This window comes from Meleagris gallopavo, chromosome 12 (assembly GCF_905368555.1).
Source record: "Meleagris gallopavo chromosome 12, MGAL_WU_HG_1.1, whole genome shotgun sequence".
Taxonomy (NCBI): Eukaryota; Metazoa; Chordata; class Aves; order Galliformes; family Phasianidae; genus Meleagris; species Meleagris gallopavo.
The window spans coordinates 334415-353592 of record NC_139415.1 but is presented as its reverse complement, the minus strand read 5'-3'; the positions used below and the strand labels follow the sequence as shown (position 1 = coordinate 353592).

General features: G+C 46.3%; 1 protein-coding gene across 1 annotated transcript; it reads right to left on the bottom strand.

Moving 5' to 3' along the window:
• Positions 1 to 9668: 9668 nt before the first annotated feature.
• On the bottom strand, positions 9669 to 19042 carry SEC11A (SEC11 homolog A, signal peptidase complex subunit). The gene is made up of 6 exons (XM_085233846.1): positions 18885 to 19042; positions 18693 to 18802; positions 15993 to 16142; positions 11543 to 11662; positions 10115 to 10172; positions 9669 to 9961 (listed from the first exon to the last, which is right to left on the bottom strand). Exons 1-6 carry the CDS (start codon positions 18933 to 18935, stop codon positions 9911 to 9913), a joined length of 540 nt encoding a protein of 179 aa, XP_085089972.1. The 5' UTR covers positions 18936 to 19042; the 3' UTR covers positions 9669 to 9910.
• Between the last annotated feature and the right edge of the window lie 136 nt (positions 19043 to 19178).

The window sequence follows — 19178 nt, the reverse complement described above, 5'->3', positions numbered from 1 at the left end:
GAGCATCACGTTTCCAATCAGTTTGTCTTCTTCTACATGTCAGGATGAGGTCTGGTGAGGGTAAGCAGCACCATAAGCCAGCAGTGACCCACCAGACCTATTGGTGCCTTCAGGGCTCCTGCCCAACCCAAAGCTCTGCTTTACCAGGAGGTACAGGCTGCGGGGAGGAGAGTTTCCCTGGGAATAGGCACAGGGAAGACTGCTAGCAATATGCTTCTCAGGGTTTATTGCTGCTGGAGAGAAAAGATCTTGAAGCAATTCACTACTCCCTCAGCCTGGGGTAAAGTCTGAACTGCAAGCATAGCTTTAATGTTACAAGAGGGAAAAAAAAAAAAAAAAAAGTATAAAGCTTCATGCTCACAAGGTCCTCACAAATGCTGTGGGAAGGTTTCACCTATGTCAGATGACACGATGCCTGAGATTCCACCCTGATCTGATTTTCAGTATCTGGAGGACTGGATCTTGCTCTTGACACTGTGCCACCACACGCGAGTAACAGTGAGGATGAGCAAGATGATGGGTTACCGGTAGGATTAGGAAGGATGAAGTGATACCAATTACAGAGAGAGCAGAAGAAACGAGACCTAGGCAATTAACAGCACCTACTGAAGTGTGACAGGGTTAAGTCATGCTCCTGCCTGGCCCTACAATGCTCCTGGGAGATTAACAGAGAGGAGAAGGCAGCCCCAGGGACAGGACTGTCATCTTCCTAGCAGCAAGAACCAGGACAGCATTGAAAGCAGGTCAAAGTCTTTTGTTCTGATCTGATTGTAACTGGAAACACAACCAACCCGACACAGATCTTTCTTCTTTTTGACTGGCAGCTGCGGTTGTTTCTCTCTTCCAGGCTGTGATGAGAGACTGCAAGCCAGGCTGGGAACAGGTAAAGTGGGGAGCTTTTCTGTCACAGCCTTGTAACAAACAGTCAGAAGCTGAGGGTACACTGCTTTAATTGCTGGACACAGAGGCTTAGCTGGACAAAGGAGATTTAATTAACAAGGGCTCAAAACCCTGGTTTCAAGCTGGGGAAAAGCAACACAATAGCTGCTCAGGGACTTGATGCAGGCTGTGGGGTTTTATGGAAAGCAGGGTAATAGACCCAAGCCCACTGCTTGCTGAGCAGCACAGTTGGTGCTGAAGGAAGCTATATGGGCAAGGTTTGAGAATACCAGTTTTGTCCCCTGCAGCGGTCTTGTTAAAATTGAGTTCCCAACACCAAAACACAGATCCCAAATCCAAAACTCAGCACAGCTCACCCTCTTAAGCAGCATAATTACAGTCAAGCACAACTTCTAGTTGTATAATCAATGAACATACAGGTGTTATAATTATGAAATATGCCAGAGAGTTTGGCTAAGCAGTTATTATATCAATAGAGAATAGATGGAATGCTTACTGTTATCCCGGGCTTGCTATGAAACTTCAGAGGAGGGGATCTCCAGCAGAGATCCTTCCCCCCAGTAGTCAGCTTTTCAATGCCTCTAGGAGAGGTGCAGCCAGGCTCCACCCCTTCCTGCAGCACAGGTGAATTGCCTTCAGCTGTGCCTCCGTGGCTGACTCACTGCTCACCTCAGGTGATCAATCAGAGGTTCAGGCCATGATTCAGCAGTTCCCGTACACTAGTGAATGTTGTACAGGTGCTAAGCAGCCCCTGGGCAGGATGCTCAACAGACTGGGTCCACCCAGAGAGTGTTTTTCCACACCAGGGAATAACAACTGCAGTAGTGATCACACTACAGCCAAACTATTCCCTTCCTGAGCAGGCAAGAGTGCTGCTCCCTCCACTGTCACCCTGAGAATGAACAAACACGGCTTGAAAGGTGGCTGCATCAAAAGTGACCTTGCTTTCAAATGGAGACCGAATTTCCACTGGATTTTTTAATCCATATCTTCATTGCAAAAACATGATATTTCTAATTCAGGAAGAACAGCTGGCACCCACACTTGAAGTCTCCTCTTGGGAGAGGTTTAAAGACCCAAGTTCCAGCACCTGGGGCAGAAATTGTCACTACAATGCTCCTCCACAGCTTGCTCTCTGTAGCTCAGAAGTTCATCTTACTAACTGCTATTTCCCACCAAAGGAATCTTCCCAGTTAATATATTTTACAAAAGACATTACAAATTCTATTTTAGAAAATTGATTTTGCCAACAAAGGTCACCACACTAGCTTCTGCAGGTGGTACGGGAGAGTCGCCTGTCAGCCACCGAGTGCCTTGCAATGGAGCTGGGGAAGGATGGAGGTGACTCAGCATAGACTGGACTTCTGATAGACGGCTTTGCCCTCGAGGCAGTGTGCGTCTGCACAGAGCCCACAGTCCCCTTTCCTGGGGATTAACCCCTGGAGCTGGGCCAGAGCAGCCTGCAGCTGCCTCTCTGTTGCTGGATCCATTCCTTCCCACCTGCAGGAACCATTACTTCTCACCCAAAGCAGCCTAAAGGACCTTGGTATCTTTCAGCTTGAACTGCTGTTTTCCCCTGATGCCTCCAGTTGGAGGAAACTGCCATGGTATGTTCTACTCTCTATTTTTCCCTATTAATTCTCACTTGCAATTTATTTTCTCGATGACTACTGACCACTGAAATGACATTTTCATAGCACAATCTGTTACAACCCCAGTGTTCCAGATGGTAACACTTAACTCGGAACCCATTGTTTTATAAATAGAGTTAAAATTGTTTTTTTCCCCCGTGCACAATTTTGTATGTATGTACATTTGAATTTCATCATTTTTATTGCCTACTCTCTTTTCACAGTTGGCCTTCATCCACACCAACCCTGAAAAACTTAATATCAACACCAAACTTCAGCATTTGCCTTCTTTTGCAGATCATTTTTGAATGTGCTGAACACAATCTCTGCACAGTGTTTTCTGCTACAGAAACCGTTTCCTTCTACCTTTTAGCAAAAGATTTCTCCCAGTAAGGGCCTCCTCTTGTATTCCAGGTCTCCTTCCTCTCTTTAGGAGCCTTCTCGGAGGGCCCTTGTCAACTACCTTTGGGAAATGCAGCTGGATGATCCCAGCAGGATCACCTTGCCGACACACCTCCTGATTCCTTCAATAAGCTCCAAGCTTACTTGTAGATTAGGTCCTACTCCTTTCCAGCCTGTTGATCTGGTTTATAGCCTGCAGATCCCCACATTTCCACTCACCAGGAGTCCCTTGGTGCTTCTGGTGGGTGTTGCAGAGCAGGCAAATAGCTCAATGCTTTCAGGTCCGTGTCCCACACATCTCCATCCAGGCCTAGAGGTTTGTTGTTGTCCTCTCCTTCACTGGTTTCTTCTGCGAGTTCTCACACTCATGTTTCCGAGAGCCCACAGCAGCACCACAGGACACCTGGGATGTCTCCTTCCTTATCAGTGAGCAACTCCAGCCTGTGCAGGGCTGATGAGAGTACTAACAGACCTGTGAAACTATTAACAAATCCAAACGTACCTAAAAGCGAAGCAAAACAGATTTTCCTCTAGCTCTGCAATATAAACATGTCATACTCTGCACAGAGGGCTTTGCTAACACTGAGCGAAGAGCAGGCAAAGTTAACAGAGCAATCTGGAAATGCCGTGGTTCATAGGGCTTAAAACAAGGTCCATTTTGTTTCCTCACTATTGAATTATGCTTTGATACCTTGGCATTGACAGATGCATCTCCCAGGCGGTCTGGGAGGGACTCTGAGCTGCAGAGCTCCAGAAACACAGCACACATGCTTCCTAGCCCTGCAATATCCACTGGGCAGGAAAATGCATGCTCAAAACCAATGGCTCTAATAAAAAACAAAGAGGAAAGGTCTCAAACCCCCTGTGCGTCTCTTTCACAGAGCTCCTGGTGCCAATAAAACTCTTAGCAGCAGATAAGTTGCTTCAGCTTCTCCTTCACTGTTCCTCCAAAGCCAGGTCAAACTTAAAGACCTGTCATACGCCCCAGGGTCTGTTTTGATGCATTTGCCTCTTGTTTACAAAGATTGAATCCCTCTGTTACATTCATTCTTCCACGGGCAGCAATAGTTGTTTATAATAGATAAAATTTGAAATCTCACACATCTTGTTTTTCAATTTTCTTTTAAGCAGTAAACGAGTTGTGGTTTTCCCTGAGGTTTCCCACTCACTCCACAGCCGCTGGACACAGTACAAATAACAGCTTTGTAAGAAGACTTAGACTTGTGTTTTCTTGCAGGCAAATCCATGCCTAGATCAGAAGTGTCCCAACCAGAATTACATGGCAGAAAACTGATGTTCCTCTTTGAGTGAATTTAGGCTTAGAAAAATTAAATTGAAGTTCATTTTCTCCACATTATTTTTACTTCTGCCTCTCTGGAAACTGAAACCCTGCAAGGCTGGTTCTATAGGAGAAAGAGAAATTGGAGAGCAAAGGCGATAGCAAGATATTCAGCAGAGAGTGCTCCAAGAAGTGCTCTTAAATTATTAAAGAGAAGTAGCAGAAAAGTCAAGAGATGTGGGGGTAGGCAGAGAGAGCGGGAGCAAGAGAGCATGTTTGCGCCATCCTGGATCACACAGGGTGCATTTCTAATCTGTCCCTAATTAGACACCTCTGTGCAGTTTTGATTTCCCCCAGAGCTTGGGGAACTTTGCTAGATCAAACATTCAAAAGACCTATTAGAATTGAACACGTGTATGAACAGCCCCGTGAGCAGAAAGGGATGGAGGCACTGCAAGGGAGAGCAGAAGGCAAAAGAGGCAGGAAATTGCCTTAAGACGCAACATAGGTGCTGTTTCCCCAGAGCTAGGGTGGGTGGACCAGTCATCTTCAGGACATTGAGCAGTGCCAGGAACTGCTGACATGGATGGGAACTGAAGGTTGTGGCTGCCTGGCATCACCAGGGTGTACCTGGCAGTCAGAGGACCGGAACCAGGACACCTCCTCCTCTGATTCAGCCCCTGAGTCGCCCACACTGCTGGCCTTCAGTCGGGGTGCTCTGTGTTTCTCCTGCTGCAGCAGAGGAGACATCTCTGCCTAAGCCACCTCTCCTCCCTTGGCATCCCTGTTTAGCTCGTTCTGGGAGCTGTACGCTGGGTTTGCCATCATGTGTTTCTCCAGCAAGAAGTGGTCTTCTATCCAAGGATAACGCTTTGCCTTACAGCTTCTCCTTGGAAAACATGAGGTTGACATGTTCTGATTATAAAGGCAGTAAAACCACCATGAAATCATCCAGTTTATTAAGGAAAGCATGAGCCGATTGTCTTACAAACGCAGCCCCTAGAAACTCCCTGCTTAAGCAATATGCAGCAGCAGAGGAAAACAGGTAATGCTCACTGCTGTTTAACTGATGACTGTGCATTCAGGCATCATAAACACACAAAGACAGCCTTCATTTCAAAGAGCTTCAATTTTCAGCACGTTACTCCTCACAGCTCACCGCCCATCCATCATATTGCCTCTATGCCTTTGATGTGAAAAAAGAGTCAACCGTCAGAACTGTAGCAATGATCAGAAACACCCCAGCATTGCTTTGCTCTGAGGCGGCTCCTGCCCCTGCCGGAATCCGTGCACTGCAGAGCTGCGCCCTGAACTGCAGATGTCATCGAGCAGTAATTAGGCAATGACACTGTCTACCAGAAAATCTGCTGTGTTTGGCTGTAACCACAACAGAGTCTTAGCCCAGGCTGATTTTTTTCCCATTGTTTTTTCTTTTTTTTTCTTTATAAACCAGACCTTTCAACACCCACATGCTTTACAAATAAATCCCATTCCTGCTGCGACACAAAGGTCTCCATGTTTCCTAAGCCACCCTGAGATCCTTAAGCCTCAAAGGCTTTCCTGCAGCAGCTTCACCTTTAAAAAAAAGAACAAAACTGAAATAAAACACAAAGCCTCAGCCCATCTAAACAGCAAAACCCCTGGCTCTGTAGGAGCATGGCAGCACTCGCCAGACTTTTCAGCATTAGCAACCAGCTGAACCAGAGATCCTGCACGCTCCATAGCTTTTCTGCTCTGCAAAGCAGAATAAGAGTTAGGGAATGGAGCCAGCAGCATTCTTTGCCATCCTGCCCCCACGCTCCCAGTCAGCATCCTCTGCAGCCTCATCCCCAGCATCTTCCCTTCCCGCAGTGGCAGGAGAGGTGTTGGAGGGATGCAGAAGGGGATGTGGGAGGTAGCACAGGAGCTGGTGGGCATTGGAGCTGCAAGTGGATTTGCGGCATGAATCCTCACTCTTATTAGAGCCAACACCTCACTTCATGGCTGCAAAAACACAGATCCATGTTCTCAGCTACACCAAGCTTTGAAGAAGCAGAAGATGGCCTGTGGAGGTCATTTCCCAAATCACACCATGGCCCCAACAAGCACTAAAGCTGGGTTGGAACTACCCCACACTTTACCCAAAACATCCTTCATTTTTCAAACTCTTCCTGCTCATTTGTGGGTCACCATGCAAGAGCAAAGCTGGGAAAGATCTTCGTGTACCCAAAGCTGCAGTCTTCAGCCGCACTGACTGCTGACACCTGCTGCCAGCAGCCGGCATCGCCAGCGGGGGGACCGTGCTGCAGGCAGGACGGGTGCATCACCATTTCCAGACATCTAAAAGGACCGTTTCTCATCTCTTGGAGCTGGGGTTCAGCAGGTGCTTGTGGAGAGCTAATTCCTACATCCCATACAATCAGAATCCCTTTGTGTTTTACCCTCCCCCCCTTTTTTTTTTTTAATTAACTCAGTGACAGTAACACAACAGCTACTGCGAGGTGTGAAAGCGAGAGAGCCCAAAGAGCACCTGCAGCAATTCCAGCAAGTTTCCACTGAGAGGTGTTGATTAGCAGACTTCAGAAGAGCTTGACTCAGCCCCTTATATGATCCCAAGTTAAAATAAATTTTAATTAATGCACAGAACAATTCAAGACAAAGGCAAAGCAGGGAATGCAGACCCAGCATCAGTGCTACTTACAAATACAGAAATGTTGCTCTGATGTCCTTGGGAAGGTGCTCCATGTTGGCAGTAGCCCTCAAAGAGATTTTTGGTTTGGCTTTGACAAAACATCCCATCCCTCACTCCAATATTCTGACAAATTGTATCCAAATTCTCTTCTCGAATGCTCCAACAAAAGTGGCAAATGGCAGATACAAATTTTTATGACTGTTTTGTCTTACTAATTTAGGATTACTCAAAGAGCTGCAGGCCCAACGCTTATTGTTAGCAGCTGGACCTGTTTGTAGACTGTTTGCAAATACATTTTTTTTGCTTCACCTCACAACATCCTTCTCTCCAAATTGGGAAGATATGGGTGGACTGTTGAGTGGTTGCAGGATCAAGTCCAAAAAGTGGTGGTCAATGGTTCAATGCCCAGATGGAGATTGGTGATGAGTGGTGTCCCCCAGGGGTCAGTGCTGTACTGATACTCTAATATCTTCATCAATGACGCTGACAGGGAGGTCTGAGTGCACCCTCAACAAGTTTGCTGATGACACCAAGCTGTGGGGTGTGGTGACATGGTGACGCACCAGAGGGACAGGATGCCATCCAGAGGGATTTAGACAGGCTGAGCAGTGGGCCTGGGAGAACCTCACGAGGTTCAACAAATCCAAGTGCAAAGTCTGCTCCTGGGTCGAGGCAAACTTCACTAACAGTACAAGCTGGGGGATGAAAGGATTGAATGGAGCTCTGCCAATAAAGACCTGACGGTCCTGGTGGATGGCAGCTGGACATAAGCCAGCACTGTGCCCTCGTGGCCCAGAAAGCCAACCTTATCCTGGGCTGTATCAAAAGAAGCATGGCCAGCAGGATGAGGGAGGTGATCTTGTGCTTCTGCCCTGCACTGTGAGGCCTCACCTGGAGCACTACATCCAGATGGGGAGTCCTCAGTACTGGAGGAGAGAAGAGGAGGCTGCAAGGTGACCTGATAGCAGCCTGTCAGTATCAAAAGGGGAGCTACAGGAAAGAAAGGGAGACTTTTTAGCAGGGTCTGTGGTGATAGAACAAGGGGAAATTACTTCAAGCTCGAAGAGGGAAAATTTAGGTTAGATATAAGGAAAAAATCTTTTACAGTGAGGATGGTGAGGCGCTGGAACAGGTTGCCCAGTGTTGTGGTTGACGCCCCATCCCTGGAGACTTTCAAAGTAAGGCTGGATCAGACCCTAGGCAACCTGATCTAGCTGTGGATCCCTGTGCATTGCAGGGAAGTTGGATTAGATGGCCTTCAGAAGTCCCTTCTCAAAGGGAACAGACCTAAGGATTCTATGATTCTACTCAGGCAACAAACCATGCAGTTAAACCAACTGGCTCTGTTCAGGGACACTGTAGGTCAGCACAGCTGCTGAGTGTTAAACAAAATGGCCTCATGGACACAGCACCTCTATACATTGCACAAGTCTAACAAGGTATATATGCAAGAAACCAAAAATAGAACATAAATGAGATTTTGTCCTTGCCCTTCCAGACTGCTTTACCCTACACAAGAAAGGGTAACCCTACACAAGCTGAGTGTGTGACAGCAGTAATCATCTTCAATAATCCCTGTTGCTGGGCAATCTGGGAGCAGTCATGAAGAAGAGGGAATAGAGGATGCAGTGAAATGCAACTGATGTAACAAACAGTGGCCTTGAATTGCTGGTAGATTTTGCAAGATCAAGAGGAAAGCTGTCAATCCTGGGACAGCACAGGCAGGGATAGCTTGGCTCCTGCTGCCAAGCAACACAACCAGAGACAACTGCACAAGAAGGGTCAGGCAGCCTCAGCTGGAGACAGCAAAGACACCATGATCCCAATGCCTGTTCTTGTGAAGATCTGCCCTAATGAAGGGGAGGTAAAATCTTTCCACTAGTCAGCACAGACAGCATGAACGTAAGCTACAATGGTCACACAATCAGTAGAAGTGTGTAGAGGCAGATATTCCAGAGCTTCTGCCTTGTGTCTTAAATTCTCCTCTGACACCACCTCTATGCAAACAAGACCACTAACCAGACCAAGAAGCTCACAAAACAAGCTGTTGCATGTGGTGATGAGAGGCAGCTTCTTTAAAACCTCCGGGCAGTGGGAGTTTGAACAAAAAGTAGCTTCCACATGAGCTGTAAGATGTGGCCAACTAGGGGCACTCTGATCCTTTTTCCAAAATGGAAAAAAAAAAAAAAAAAAAAAAAAAAAAAAGCCAACAAAAAACATAACACAATTGCATCTACTAAATCATCCCTGCCAAACAGCTGTGGATGTTTCCCATCTCATATCTTCTATTAGCCAGGGCTGCACTGAATGTTTGTGTTCAAAATAATCCTTTGCCATCTTCTGCCCAAAACACCTTGCAGCCCTAAAGCAGATGATTTCAGTGTGATTTACAGGAACACAGAAATACTGAATGAATCTACAGCTCAGGACTGCTTACTCTTCAGAAAGAAAGGACAGGAGCAGCTGCTATTCTGTAAGGAGAGGATAAGTCAATTCACTGGGCTCTAGGAGTTCACTCGCAATGACAAAGTCTACCTCCTCCCCAGGGAAACTGGGCAATGAGGCTGGGCAATAATGAAAAATGTGGCAAGATGCTGGGCAAGATGTAAAATCTTTATTCCAGTTCTAAATTGTAAAAAAACCATCACCTCCACAGATCACCATTTGACAGTTCAGTCAACATGGGGAGAGGTCACATTTGCCCAGCAGAGGCACAGACTTAAAGGAAACAGTCCTGTAGGCACTTGGAGAGGAAGCTCAGCTTCAAAGTACAAACACTGAACAGTTTGGCATAAAGTTTTAATATAAAAAACCTCACTAAAAATGCTAAAATGTGACAAACCATTGGAAATACTGTGACAAACATTCGCCCGTAGGCAGTAAAAAAACAAAACAAACCCAAACTGGCAAGAAGCTTTGAAATGTACGTTTTCTTCTTCCTCCCGGCACATTGGACCATCATCTTCTACTTAAAATGTTCATCTACAAAATCCATGGAATCTTCACTACGTACTTCAGTGCAACAGGCTACTCTCGATGGACCAGCACAAACAAACCCAGTAGAAAGAGGACTGCATACTGTAAGACAAAGCAGAAGAGAAAAGAGTGCACACTCACGTCTAAAGATGCAGCAACAGGATCAGAAGTACTGGGCAAACAGTTCTGCCTGAGCATGCAAAGTTCTCACAGAGTAATTCTAGCTGGTGGGGGAGAAAATGAAAGAACTCTTACCTTAAATTTTGGGTAATCATTCATTAAGATGGTCACTATTCCAATGTAGGGCACAAATCTACAAGAATAAAAATTCTATTATTTAAAAAAAAATAAATTAAAAGAAGAGTATTCAAAGGTGCACACAACCTCTACTAGTATAACTGGTGATTTTTTCCTATGTCAGCATCAACCTTCTAGGTTCCTGGTGCTCAAGGCCCAGTGTTGCCTTGTGGCAATTTGACCTAATTCAGCAGTGCTAGGAAAAGATGATCTGCTTCAGCCAGTGCTTGCATCTTCAACCAGGCTGGCTTTCCTCTGAGAGCTACTGCAAAAGGAGTAGAGGCCTGTCCAGAAGGCACGTTCCTCTGCATCAAACAGCGAGAGTCAAATCGCTCATTATGCATGGCGTGCTGCAAGGGAATTCAACCAAATTAAACTGCCACCACCTGCACCTTTTTGCTTATCCTGCTTTCTCAGCTCCTTTCAGCACAGTGAACCTCCAGCCAGGTGCCAGCACGTTTCTAGCAGTAACCACTGGGAATAAAACACTGGTGTAATACCAGCTTATTCTCTTGAGAGGAAGGAAGTGGCAATCAGTACCCAGTTTGCAAAAAGTTGATTCAAAATAAGTGAATGGCTCTGGAGTTTCCTTGGGATAGACAAAATCAGCCTAGAAACAGTGTAGCTTGTAGGGTCCTTAGAAACTGCTATAGAGCAGAGCAAAATCTAAACGAGCCAAGAGTCAGCTATCTACTTCCAATTATTCTAACACTCTTCATGGTTAATTAAAGTGACATTCTTATGCATGATGTGGAATACAAAAAAATGCTTAATGGTAAGATTTTGTGTGTGTGTGTGATTATCAGGAAGATGAAGCTTAGATTACATTTGGGTACTTGAGCTGTCCTGTCTAATCGAAAAAAGATCCTCAGGAAGAAGTACAACTTCAACAAGAGGGAATCAAGCAAGCTGTGGAGATTGGACACTGGTGGTTGTTTCCTTCCACGAGAAAGGAATTATTGAGCAAGTAGGCTCTCAGGCCTCTAACAACCCTGATGATAACCTGCACTATAAGGCTTAAGAGCCTTATTGTGAACACAAGGGTTCCACATTAGAAATTCAGATCTCTCTTGCCTGGAAGGACTGTGAAATGCAAAAATAATTTTGACACATATTCTCATCGTGTCTTAATGCCAGAGCAGGCACTGCCTTTGCACTGGTGTCTGTTCAGCATCAAAATCTCATGATGCAGCTCACAGCTTGATGCCTTCACTTGGGCCAAGCTCAGAACGCAACTACACTTCTCTTTTAACTCTCCATGGTACCATTTGAAATACTTCCATGCAGGTCACAAAAACGCAGCGGGAAGCACATCAGGAGAGGGGGATTAACAAGCAGCATTGGGGAAGCAATACAAAAAGCTGCATCTTTCTCAACTCCACTTACCCTCTTGCTCGTCCTACTACGTCCTTCTTCTCCAGCCAGTGCTGCCCCCGTTTGTACAGCCCTCTGTCATCCACAGCATTATTGTCTCCCTTCGTCAAAAATTTGATGTCGCCATTTTGCCTGGCAAAGATAAGTCAGAAAGATAACTCAAAAAACTTGGTAAAAGCTGTCCTAGAATTAGCGTGTCGAGACTAACACAAAGATACTAGAAGCAAATACATCCTAGATGTTCAAGCAGGATGAAAGAGGGAAACTGTTGAATGCAGAGGAAAGAAGACTGTGTTTGGGAAAAAAATGCAAACAGAAGAATGAATTCTGTCCCCAGGCAAGCTTTCCTGCAGAGTTTAAGAACAGAACCAGCCCTTTCCAGTGAAGGTACAGCTACTGAGACTATGGATTTGACCTCTCGTGTCAATGCCCATCTTGCATTATACACGAATGTTGAGTTCTGGGGTCTGTACTACCATCCAAATTGGAGCGGGGCAGAGGAGGGCACGGAGATGCTGCGAGGGCTGCAGCACCTCTGCTATGGAGCTGGGGGTGTTCAGCCTGGGGAAGAGAAGGCTGCGGGGAGACCTCACTGCGGCCTTCCAGGACAGGAGGGGAGCTTATAAGCAGGAAGGGGACTGACTTTATATGGTCTGATGTGAAAGGGCAAGGAATGGCTTTGAATTAAAACACAGGAGTGTTTTAATTAGGTGAGATGTTAGGAAGAAATCTTCACTCAGAGGGTGCTGAGGCACCGGTACAGATTACCCAGAGAGGTTGCGGATGTCCCATCTCTGGGGGCATTCAAGGCCAGGTTGAATGGGATCCTGGGCAGCCTGATCTAGTGGCTGGCAACCCTGACATGGCAGAGGGGTTGGAACTAGGTGATCTTTAAAGTCCCCTCCAACTTAAGCCATTCTGTGATTCTATGAAAATGAGGCTCTGGGGTTAAAGCATACAGTTGTACTCAGTATTGGTCAGGAACAAGCTGAAACACAGAAATTATTAGGAAAGAGGGACAAAACAGATAAAACAATCCCTTATGACATGACATGAACTCAGGATGTGCCTACGTCTTGAATGCTTTGTACAGCTCTGAACCCTCTACATCCTTTTTGGAGAGAAGACCTGGCCAAGGTTCAGAAATGATTAATAAGGTCCGGAGCCACTTCTGTACAAAGAAAAGACCAAGGCTCTTCAGCCTGGAAACAACAGAACTGACAGGAGATAGGACAGCAGTTCCATGTAAGTGACACAGAGCTACAAACAGCTTTTCACTGCCTCTTCTCATACAACACCCAGATGCCACCAAGCAAAACCAGAGGTAACAGGTACAAACTGAACTATGTCTCAATGACAAAGTATTTTGGGTGGCAAAGAATGACATCAGTAAGTGACCAGATACCCACATCAAAATGAAAATGAGGCTATTAATACAGAATAACACTTCTTGCTCAAAACCATAATTTACAGAAAGCAGGGAAATTATCGCTGTACGTTCTCTTTAATCTTTAATCCTTTCATTCTCTTTAGTCTTTAATTTCTTCTAATTTAATCCTTCCTTTAACTAACTCTTCCTTAATTAGCTCATCAGAACCAGGATCCAGGAGTAGCTGAACTGTTGCTCTGACCTAGAAACAGTGCTGTCCTGCTCTGGCTTTACACATTGTGTTTTGCTCTCTTCTCCCTTCTCTAGGCATTTCCACCTGGCTGGATGGACAACTAGCAATGCTTGTTTCAAAGCAGCAGTCTGTGCCACTGCTTGGGGACTGGCCCAAGCAGTGGGCTGCCTCCCTGTGGTATCCGGAGGCAGATGCCAAGCAGGAGCATTCCTGTTGCTCAATCCTTTTGGCTTTCTCAGAGAAACAACAGGTCAAGTATTGTACAGGAAAGCACGCAGATCCTCAGAGCCCCTGCTGTTTTCATCATAGCCAAACAGCAATCTGTGTTACATGATAGAAGAGCCTTGGAAGGGAAAAGGAGGGAAAAAAATAGAACAGATGTCTCTTCAAAGCACATCTGGCTCACAGTATGGAAATGGCAAAACCCCAGCAGCTTACTTACAGAGTCTAGGAAAAGACAGAGATACCCAAAGACGCAGATAATGGAGTTTCATTTTTGAAGACTGACAGTGTAAGGAGCACACCATCATACTGAACTGTTTCCATGATGCATCATAAACCTGTGTGAGAAGCCCACAGCAGAGTTGCTCTGCTGTTTGAAAGGTGAAATGAAAACCAGCCTGGCTCTCCTGCACAACCACTGCGCCAGTTTGGATGGCAGACTGTTTTGTAATAAGGAGCGAACTCAATTTCATTCTGAACAATGAAGAAAAAGCTAGTAAGTAGAAAAAGCTTTTCTCATTGAAACAATATTGTTGTGAACTGAAGCCCCAGTTGCCACAAAACTGTGGACAACGGGGAATTCTGCTTTTCTTCATTTTGACATTCCTGTTAGCTTTCACAGAGTCTTTCCATGATCTTCATTCTCAGCCCATAAGCAAACTGGACTTCGGCCATCCAGAGGAAATTCCTGAATTCAGAATCACCACCAGAAAAATATTCTTCAACTAATGAGAGAAGCAAGATACCTCAAACTATGAGCTGCTTCCAGTGCTCAGCTTAGGTCACAGTACTCATTTTTTGGTTTCATCTTTACTAACATAAGGATCAAGTTTGGGTTTGTCTTTTTTTTTTTTTTTTTAATGCAATCAAAAATACTGAAGAATGACTTGACTTCACAAAATCTAGGATTGGTACTATGATTCCACTAAAAAAAAAAAAAAAAAAAAAAAAAAAAGCAGTGGATACCTAGTGTTGAGATAAAGCCAGGCAAAAAACAGGGTGAAGAATGTCTGGAGACAAATTGTTACACTGCGAGCATGTTTCCGCTCCTCCTTCAACAACTGGCTGAAAGCAGACAGAGAACACCCTGACTTTTCTTACCTTTTCAATCACCAGTCCAAGCAGCAGCACTGGAGCCCAGATGAGACTTTTGCATGCAACAGGGGAGAAGGAAAGTAGTGTTTCACTTAAAAGAGTTCCCAAGACATCTCAAAAAAGCGTGTGCACAGTGTTTGATAGCAGATTTACTGCCTATACCAACCTTCTTTTTAAAATCAAAGCTATCAAGAACAAACACTTTGAAAAACAACTAACCCGCAACAGGTTTTGGTGCAGAATCAATCTGTACAGCAAACAATCTGCTATGTCTACAACATTCTTGCAGTCAGGATTTCAGCTGAACTATTTATGTACATGAAGCTGGTGGAGCTTGAGTTGGGCCAGGAGGGCAGACTAGATGTTCCAACAGCTATGTCTGCCACAAATGCTTGAGAGAGAACCTCTATCCTTTCAACCTCATTGGTTCACAGCAACCCAGAGAAGTTGTGGATGCCCCACCCCTGGATGTGGTAAAGGCCAGGTTGGATGGGGCCCTGGGCAGCCTGGTCTACTATTAGATATGGAAGCTGACCACCCTGCCTGTGGCAGGGGGGTTGGAGCTTGTGATCTTTGAGGTCCTTCCCAACCCAAGCCAAGCTATTCTTTGATAACCCTTGAATGCCACCTTTACATATAATGCAAGTGATTCATTAAATCTAGAAACGGATCTCTGAGCCTTGGTACAGCTCCAGTTCATTCCTAATTTACTCAGCAAAAAGATGCTGGGACCCCATTCAAATGGGGTTACCCATTCAGCTCTTTTCTCAGCATGCCAGCTCTTCTGGCATGAAGAAACAGGGATTCAGTTCAAGGTTTAGCTTTCACTCACATCTCTCATAGGGCTGGATCTTATCTCCACCGACTGCTGGCCTTGAACAGTCCCAATTGCTTCAGAACAGACAAATAAGATGGCTCACAACAGAAGAGAAAGTCTTGCTTGGAAAACCAAACTGTTCAGTAATCAAGCCAGAATGACTGTTTTTTTCAATTCTTCAGACACACGCTCTGCTCAACATTTTGAATACAAATTGTACAAGGACAGTGCAGCCCATCTAGATACTCTGAATATAACGATGCTATAATGATTCCTACAGAGAAGAAAACTGTACAAAAAAACCCTTCCCCTGGTTAGGTCCCTCAAAATTTAAAATAGTGCACACTGTGCTGAAAACGCTCTTCATGCATAAAGTTCTACTGCAGTAGGCACTTAACACATCCACTGCAGCCATACCTAGAGGAGACAATGCAGCAAAGTTATGAGGCAATTTGGGATGGAAACGACAGGAGATGCTACGTGACAGAGTGAGTTCAGGATACTGGGACAGACTCCCCAGCCTGGGAACTCTGCAGCTGATCTTCATAAGGGGATAGATCTGGACTGTTGGAAACGTTGACGTTACTTCCTACAGCACTTGGATATCTCTTAAATGAAGTTCCACCCATTCACTTAACCAAGGAGATGAGGAAAAAGACAATTAATTCAACAATTGCAATAGAAGCCCCTCAAATTCTTAACATACTTCTCGTGAATTTTCAGGACACGATGGACTATAGGAATTTCCCTTCCTTCTATCCTAAAGACCACAATTTCTCCCACTCTGATTGGATCTTCAATTCGGTTCGTTAGGAACAGGAGATCTCCTCTGTGAAATGCAGGCTCCATGCTTCCACTGAAAAAGAGAAGAGGAGCAATTAAGCAATATTTAAACACTGAGAATCAGGCTTCAATGTTTATAGCCTTTTAAGAGAAAGCTTGCAGTGTCTTTAAAGAAGAATGCCTAAGATAATGGCACAGACTTGGAGGACAGGCATGTGTCTAACCCCTGTTCCATTTGGATTTTCTAATCCCTATACTAGCAGCAATTAAGATCAGTGCCAGCAGGGAGGTTAAAATCATACCAACAGGAAAATCATTATGCTCTCTTCCTCATAACACAGCTGGCAATGAGCAGCACCTTCTCTACAAGCACTGAATTCATTGTGCTATGCTGGCAGTACTGCAGTGGTGGGGAGGGAGCTTTTGCATTTTATTTTTTCACAGGTAGATAGATGGTCCTTGAGAACAAAGCGCTGAAAACACACGGGCTCTTATGTTCCCATCTGGAACAAACAGATGGGTGTGCTAAAAATTTGTTATTGTGATTCATCACATTGCTTAACTATCTCATTTCAGGCACTGCTATTCAAGCTGTTTTTCTCCTGTCTTGTAAATGGCAACTGTTATCAAATACTTAACCTTCCTAATTTCAAATAAATAATGCAATATAACAGGAAACAATGAACTTTCACTGTTTCATCTCAAGACTGTAGAGAAGCTGCTGTTCAGGAGATAAGAAGAGAGGATGTGACCTAAAACCCCGTGTCTTAATCACTGAAAAGAGCAGCACAAAACATCTCCCCTGAACTTCAAGGGATCAAGAGTGCCACTTGCTTCTAAGTCTTTTCTTTTTGAGCCTTGTTAAATGGCATGCAGTAATTAACACTGATGTAAAAATGCACTGAAAGTCCAAAGCAGCCACAGAAGAATAGGACACGTGTGATACCCACACAGCACCCGGCTGTGCCAGCACCCAGTCACTGCCCAAGAACTCCGCCAGGAGGAATCTGTCCCAGAAAGGAGGAGGACACAAGCAGGGCATACCATGAGTGGTACCCATGGCATCATGCTTTTGTGAGGCTACACACACCTGAAACATATCCAGTTATGGTGATATCCCTTATTTTTGGCCTGTAGGGAAATTGTTGGATCATGGCCTGAACCTCTGATTGACCACCTGAGCGGAGCTCTGAGTCAGCCGCAGGTGAAAGCAATTCAGCTGTGTGATCAGAAGGAGTGGAGCTTGGTTCCACCTCTCCTAGACCCCATTTAAGGGCTGACTGCCACTAAGGAAGGATCTCTCTCTGAAGATTGCTCCTTATGGAGTTTCTTGTGAGCCCACAACACTGGTGAGCATTTTCTGTTTATCTGTGATTATCTTCTCCAATGTCATAATCTTATTAGCCTAACTTCTCTGTATGCTTATTGATCATCCAATACTTTACAACATCTGTATACTTATTCATCTTACACGGCCACACGTGTATGAGGGTATGGCTGCAGCTCTCTTTCTCCTAGCTCACTAGAAGATCAGGAAAAGAAAATAAGTAGCTGTGAAAAATGCAGTTAATGGATACCAGTGAGGACACAACATAACGTGTAATAATGCTCATTGGTAGTGGCAAACCAGGTCCTACAAACAAACAAAAAAAAAAAAAACCTCTTCCCTGTAAGAATTTATTTGCTAGCATCTCAAAGACATCAATCTCATTAATTGTTCAATAATCAAGACTCGTTGCATTCTTCAACTACTCACACAGCAGCAACAAGAGAGGTGACCAGGAGGTAACTGTGCTGCAATGCTCTGCTGCTATGGCCTTTACAGTGCTGCAACCTCAGTGACAAGGTGAGCCCTGCCACAAACATGCAGTTCCGTGCAGCAGTGACACCCCAAGCAGTGTGTCCACCACTGGTGCCAGGCCTCCTGCTTCAAGGCCTTCCTTTCCCATGCTTCACCCACACTGCCAAGTGTTATTCCACGAGGTCTGACAGAACTCAAAAACACTTGGATTGAGCTCTTTGATGTCCTTTAGTTCCTCCTCTGTTCCTCCTCCAGGACCACCCCTGTAACATACATATTTGACAGCTGACAGAAACAGAAGATGCTATTTTTACACAGGGTGGTAAGTTTCGCCTTCCTGCTTCACAGAACCATCAAACAGCTGAGGTTGGAGGGGAGCCCTGGGTCCATCTGGCCCAGTCCTGCCCAGCACGGACACTCAGAGCAAGGTGCTCACATCCAGGTGGCTTCTGAACATCCCCACAGACAGAGGCTCCTCTGCCCACCTGGGCAGCCTGTACTGGCATTCCGTCCCCCGCGCTGTGCTGGCTGATGGTCAGCAGAACCTCCTGCTCTCCAGTGTGTGCCCGGCACCTCTTGTCCTGCCACCGGACCACTCAGCAGCGCCTGTCCCGTCCCTGCGGGCATTTCATCCTCTCCCCCGTCTTCCACTGAGACTGGAGATCCTTAGAGAGGCTTTGCCCCACCGGGACCTGGCAGCTGGGATGGACGCAGGGCCACGTCTCAAGAGAGCATCCTCCAGAGGGCCGGACACCCAGGCACCGCCGTCACCAAACCATGGCCGCGACCGTGCCCCAACCGCACCGCACCCACCGCCTTTACCTCAGCACCACCACGATGGGGCTCTCGCTGCCCGTCACCACCATCAGCCCCTTCCAGATCATGAGGGCGGACGAGACGATCATGCCGAAGTTCAGCACCTGGTAGTAGAGCTGGGGGGGAGGAGAAGGGGGCGGCGGGGTCAGGCTCGGCCGGGGTCTGCGTGCGCCCGGTTCCGCCCGCCCCGCCGCGCACCTGCCGCTTGTTCATGCGCCGCACATCGTCCAGAAAGTCCAGCGACAGCATCGCGGGCACCACGGCGGCGGCCCCGCGCCACTTCCGCTTCCGCCCGCGCGCTCGGCCGCTTCCGGCCCCGCCCCGCCCCGCCCCGCCCGGAGAAAGCGGGAGCGGCAGCGGAAGGGGGCCATGGAGCGGGGACGGAACGAACGGGGGGTGATGGTGGGAGGGGGACAGGAGGATCATGGGATCCCGGCCCTGCCGCGGGCTGCCCAGGGCCCGCCCGTGTCCTGGTCACCTCCAGGGATGGGA

Bases quoted from the DNA above. Each gene is read 5' to 3' on its own strand.
- SEC11A (XM_085233846.1), bottom strand. From the start codon at position 18,935: ATGCTGTCGCTGGACTTTCTGGACGATGTGCGGCGCATGAACAAGCGG. The intron at 18,803-18,884 runs GTGCGCGGCGGG...CCTCCCCCCCAG, and splicing joins GGCGCATGAACAAGCGGCAG to CTCTACTACCAGGTGCTGAA. The intron at 11,663-15,992 runs GTATGTTAAGAA...TATCTTTGCCAG, and splicing joins GTCCTGAAAATTCACGAGAA to GCAAAATGGCGACATCAAAT.